This window comes from Coptis chinensis, chromosome 5 (genome assembly GCF_015680905.1).
Source record: "Coptis chinensis isolate HL-2020 chromosome 5, ASM1568090v1, whole genome shotgun sequence".
Classification (NCBI taxonomy): domain Eukaryota; kingdom Viridiplantae; phylum Streptophyta; class Magnoliopsida; order Ranunculales; family Ranunculaceae; genus Coptis; species Coptis chinensis.
The window spans coordinates 92,537,901-92,543,835 of NC_141460.1; the positions used below are offsets into that span (position 1 = coordinate 92,537,901).

Consider the following 5,935-nt stretch of genomic DNA (forward strand, 5'->3'; position numbering starts at 1 on the left):
ATTTTCTCTCCTCCTTTTTGTTAGAATTGCACCGACGAATGGATGAGGTTAGTTTGAACAACTTTTACTTTTCCATGTCTTCTATTCCTTTCTATTGCTTCTTGCCCTTCATCTCTCGGTTTGTGCATTTTAGTCTAATTTTATTTTATTTCATTTTTTGCGTTTGTACAGAGTTGGGCAATGGGGTGTACACAACGAATGACTGATACTCGAAGAAGACATCCGCGTAGTATTAGTGATAGAAATTGATATCAAAGGCGGTTTCAAACACCAAATTCGTCTTCTCCTGCTAAAGGTATTCACACAACAAATTTTTTTTTAGCAATTTCTCTTTTTTTTTTTTTGGCGGGGCTTTTAGTTCTTCCTTCATACTTTGTTTATTGGCATTGATTTGTGTCGATCACTGTTTTTCCAGTTCAACATCCTGTACACAAACACATCCTACGGCGTGTCGTCTTTATCAACTTTCCTGGACACGCTAGATACACAAACACTCCTAACAATCGCATGCAAATAGGTAATTTAAGTTTGATTTTTTATGGTTTATGTTTCTCACTTAATTTATTCTTTCTTCTTAACTTTTAGATTTAACCCATGACTACATAATATATTTTCCCATGATGTACTGCTTTTAGATGATGACACTAGCAATGCTTAATATTGAACTTCTTCGCAGTTTGTATCATTATTAATTTTTCCCAGTTTTATTATTTATTTTCCTAAATTTTTTTACGTAGTGCGCTCAGTGGTAGATTGTATGTATTTATTCCTATACGTCTCATTTTTAAAACATTTAATCCATGACTATCGCCATAATTATAAAAAAGATTTTAGCTCCGCTAATGCAAAATCGGTCTTGCATTCTTTGGTCCCAAGCCCAGATAAAGGAGGAGGGGAAACATGCTTTTCTATGTTCTTTGATGTACAAAGGCGGAATCACCGCGACTAATAGCTAAAACAAAAACAAAGACATGAATAGTTCATTCAGTTTTACTCTTTACTTTTTAGAAATGTTTACATCTTGCTTGGAATTTTGCTTTGAGCGTATCTTTACTTTTTTTTTGAGAGTGTGCATGCCATATTTGACCTTTGGAAAAGTAATGCTATGTACAACCGATCTAGGCCGATGCTATGTGGATATTGGCTGCCACATTATCTGTATGGATTCAGTAACTACATGAATTAAAATTAAGGTTTAAGAATTTGTTCTCCTCGAAGCAAAACAGCGCAACACTACTCAATAAAATACAATCAAAGTTTGTGATTATGTTCCTGCATGCATGTATTTGTATATAGACTTATATCTTACTTATATTTGTATTTTTATGGATGTGCAGAAATATGTTCGTTCAATCTACCACCTACGTCTTGGTTTTGCCTACTTGGCTTCTCGACCATATACATCAAAATGGTATCTATGGTTGGTTATAATACAAACCATATATGCTGGCATGTTTTTGCTCTCCACGGTTGCACTGGATGGAGGGATGAACAGCTTTGTATTTGTGTTCTATAGACAAGCGTTTGCAACGATCTTTTTAGTCCCTTTTGCCTTCATGTTCGAAAGGTACGTAATTAAGCTACTTGGCAACTCCTTAATTCATCTTCTAGCTTCTCTTTGATTAGTGTTAACGTAAAACTGTTTCAATTATATTTTCTCTTTTTAAATGTCCAATAGAGATAAAGCTCCACCACTGTCTTTTATAGCCTTCAGCAAGATGTTCATGCTTTCTTTATTTGGGTAAGTTTATACTATTCTGCTAACTTTAATGTATTCAGCCAATATGAAGCAGAGAAACTTTAAACTCTATCGAACTTTGGTGTTTCTAAATTTAGGATTACCATTTGCTTGAACGTGTATGGCATTGCACTTTGGTTTACACATTCAGCAATGTTGGCTGCGAGGGACTGCAAATACTCTTCATGTCATCACCTTTTTAATGGCTGTTTTGCTCGGGTAATGCACTTCGATCATTCTTTGGTATTTGAAGAATACAAAATGAACACAATGACCATTACAACTCGAGTAAGGAATCTTTTAAAGCCTAGGCGATGAGTGATAATTGGAAAATCTTGTACAATATTTTTAGGTGGATTGCTAAATAATTGCTCAAGACTTTTGAAAGACAAAACATAGGCCACATTAATATATTTTGAGTACATGAACTATTCACATAAAGAAATTGACGAGCATTAGGAGGCGCTGTATTTAAAAAAGGTTATTGTATCAGCAGACAACATAATAGTATACTACAAATAAAATTATAAATTAGGGGGGAAAAGAACAATATTAAGTTGTAAGATTACGCTCTTTCGGTCTTTCCTACAGACATTAACATTTAAATTTTAAAGTCGAACCATATTCACTTGGCCCGAGTATTTAGCTCTTCATATGTATAAGCATAGGTTCTACATTTTTCTATTTACAGGATGGAACCTTTGAAGTTGAGGAGTGTGCTTAATATTCCACGTGACGTCGATAAGCTAAATTCTGTTGGCCAGGGATGGTTCTCAATTTGTGAGGTAGGCTTTGGCTTGCAATAGATTTATGAATAAACAATTTCTTAAAGTTTGATCGTTCAGATGAAACTCACCTGTTGGAGAATCTATTTAAGACAAAAACCTTCCCTTCTCCCCAATAAGAGCACGGATGTTTCTTTGCTCGAGGCAGATGAAGGCTCAAGGCCGAGAGCTATTTGATTCAACTTGCTTAGGGGAGGTGGGGGCCATGAGAACTCTAAGGCTCGAGCTCTACTTTCATTGATAATCGAGAAAGATACAAATGTAGAAGAAGATTTGAATGAAAACTATTTTAAACCTAGAACTTGGCGGCGGTGTATTTCTCGAATATCCGGCTTGAAGTGAGAACTCCTAGCCAAAGCGGGAGCCATCACGAGGGGCCGATGATCGAACCCCATACACGGAAAAGCCCTTATGATGATGGGCGTGATCCATTGCTGATGTAGGCTAGAAGCGTGCTCGGTTGAAGCTATGGAGCACCCTTCCATTTCAGTCGATATTGAGTTCCATATCCCGTTCTGGATCCGATGTAGAGAGCGATTCTAAGCCATTTGATCGAGATCGAAAGTAGCTACAAATGAGATCCATTTAGAGATCGGAACCCGTTAAGGTACACCTATTTTAGTAGCAGCTGCCCTAAGTCTGCATTAGCTGGGTTTAGCCGCTAACTAATAGCATCAAAAGATTCAACTCTAATCGTGCTTGAGCCAGTGAAAAGCGATAAGACAACTTCGCTTCGGTTGAACTGAACTTCAAATCCAATAAATTAAATCTATCTTTTAGGGCTCAGCGGCGGCCGCTCGGTTATTGTTCGCAAGTTGGTTTGGAACCTGCCTTGATTTCTCACTCTGTCTCCCGGGCGCCTTTTGATTTACGAGTAGCCGAGGGAAGAATTAGTAGCGAGCATTCATTTCCATAGTCAACGATATTATGCTCCCCTCCCGATTGTGAAAAAACTGCTTTCTCTGCTACATCCGCAGCGATATCGATTCGATTTATCCGGTGGAATGAGAGATCACATGGATGTCCACAAGAGTGACACCTCAAGCCCTCGATGGCGGTGAGCCCATATATGAAGGAGAAGATCGGATACTACATTCGGGATTATTATCTTATCGAATCAAGAGCCCATGTATGAAGGAGAGGTAATTTTGGGTGAACAAGCCGAAAAGGCAATGACGAAGTCTCATGCCAATAATGATGTCACTCACCATAATGGTAAGGTTCTATTTGATAACAATGAAGATGGTGTAAAGCGTACATAATTTTGGCGCTAATTAGGCGTATATTTTCTCTAACCACGGTTTTTCTCTCTTTATTTTTTTCCCAAAATCTGCTGCGGGAGAAATAATTAGGATTTTTCAAAAACAATGCGGCCCGATTAACTATATATAGGTGCTTGTAATGTCCTATTTCTTCTGTCTTGGGGATTTTCCCATGTGTTTGAGAAATAATTAGGATTTTTTTCAAAAACAATGCAGCGATTAACTATATATGGGTATGTAATGTCCTATTTCTTCTGTCTTTGGGATTTTCCCATGTGTTTGATTGGTGGCAATAATTTGATTTTTGGCAAACTTTTTCTTATTCAGATTATTTTGCTTACTAGAAGGTCGGAAGGAACGTGAGCTCTGTGTTTTCTTCGTAACAATCATTTCAAAGACCATGTTCAAGGTTACTTATCTTCGCTATAGTTTCTATTGTTGATTTCTTCATTCTTCTTTTTCTCTTCTTTTCTTCCTGACAAATATATGTTTTGACATGATGACTTTGCTTGCAACTCAAGGGAAAACGTTATCTTCTTGCTACTGACCAAGGTTTCATAAACCAGCCTGATTTGGTATGGGAATATTTAAATGAGGTAATTTTGATACTATACTTCTGAGTCTGTTTATATGTTGCAATTCTCGAAAACAGGGAAAAGGATCGTAGTGACCCAGACTATGACCGTAATTATGGAAGGTAATTACTTATATCTTATATCTCTAAGTCGGAGTTTACAACTTGCCATGTTATTAATGAACTGTTTAAATTGCAGCAGGCATGTCAAATGCCTACTACCCAATCCGAGTTTCAGCTTGGGGCCTTACAGTACACAGTTTTCAACCTCCGTTTGTGTAGTATGCATAAGGCTGGTTTTTCAAAACATGGCATGTTGCCGAGGTCTCAAGCATCGCTCAGCTACAGGTCTTCTACTCTGAATATGAGCCCATTTGGTGCTGTTAGAGTAAATCAGGTATCTCATGAATGATGTACCGAATTTCGGGCGTAGAACAAGTTTGACATGCTATTTTCCGTGTGCGACTTAGTTCGCGAGTTTAGGTGTGTACATTTAGTTTAAGATAACAACACAAGTATTCAAATGGTGCATTTTCCATTTGATTTGTCCATTTTTTTATATCTTAGTCATAAACTAGCTAGATCATATGGTGTGTAAGCCACCTAATTTGGCAGAATAGGATCAATTTTGGTTTTGGTTTTTTATTTTTTTTGGCGGAGAAAGACAATAAGAGTGTTGTATCTCCATCGTTTGGACGGATTAAAGCGTGAGATGTCATTGGATGGACATCTTCAAGGACTGGATTTGTTGTGGTTAAAAGGAAATAAAAAAGGAATAATGAGGTGCCTAATGTAGGTCTGTGGTTAATTTGACAAAGAGAAACTTGAAATAGGTATGAGTTATTCACTTTTATATATATATATTAAATGCTCAAATATTTGTTGGCCGGATTTATGGTCCAGGAAGTTCTAATATTTTTAGGATAGAAAATAGTCTGAGATGGGAATTACGTTATATGTGCATAACGGCTAAAATTTTTATTACTTTTTCCCTTTAATTTTTCTTTATCATACATAAAAAATTTCATTAACGACAGTGTGAAATTGTTCCTTTCAAAGTTTTCTTAACAACATATTGTTGCAATGTACATATTTCCCAAAATGAATAGCCATACTTTTGTGTGTAGAATATCTTTTCCCATCTGCAATTCTATCAGTGTTGATTCTTCGTTTTTGCTTTAGGATAAATGTGATTCTCATTATACTTTGAATATTGTGGCAGGGAATGTTCCATTAAAATCGAGGTAAATGATGGGCAGAGGCATGATATGTGGGTTACCTCTTCAGAACATTAGAATGGGAACAATGCATGTAATAACGTTAACTAGAAGGTACATAATTTCACTTGCTCCACTCGAATTGTTTTGTCTAATATGTTCCTTTAACGTTAGATAATTCATATAGGGAGGACATCTTGTTAATTACGTGAATTATTAGATCATCCAACCATAAAAGAATTATAGAAAAATATTGTAAGTTAACCCGGATAGGAATATGGGTCCTTCTTCAAGTGTTGTTGATCAAACCTCGAAATCATAATAAAAAGGATGCATTTCAAATTCAAAGAGGATAATGA

The 5,935-nt window shown here is 36.4% G+C and overlaps 1 protein-coding gene and 1 long non-coding RNA gene across 3 annotated transcripts; both read left to right on the forward strand.

The window, feature by feature from the left end:
* Positions 1–1,090: 1,090 nt before the first annotated feature.
* Positions 1,091–2,524, forward strand: LOC147500127 (WAT1-related protein At5g64700-like). The gene is made up of 5 exons (XM_086559280.1): positions 1,091–1,158; positions 1,338–1,567; positions 1,679–1,741; positions 1,906–1,957; positions 2,430–2,524. Exons 1-5 carry the CDS (start codon positions 1,132–1,134, stop codon positions 2,460–2,462), a joined length of 405 nt encoding a protein of 134 aa, XP_086415406.1. The 5' UTR covers positions 1,091–1,131; the 3' UTR covers positions 2,463–2,524.
* A 1,749-nt stretch (positions 2,525–4,273) lies between these two features.
* On the forward strand, positions 4,274–5,672 carry LOC147500128 (uncharacterized). 2 transcript variants are annotated; one of them, XR_015194628.1, is made up of 4 exons: positions 4,274–4,360; positions 4,438–4,482; positions 4,562–4,756; positions 5,582–5,672. It is a non-coding gene; the product is annotated as an uncharacterized LOC147500128 (long non-coding RNA). The 2 variants fall into 2 exon arrangements; XR_015194627.1 differs by having other exon boundaries at positions 4,321–4,482.
* Positions 5,673–5,935: the final 263 nt, after the last annotated feature.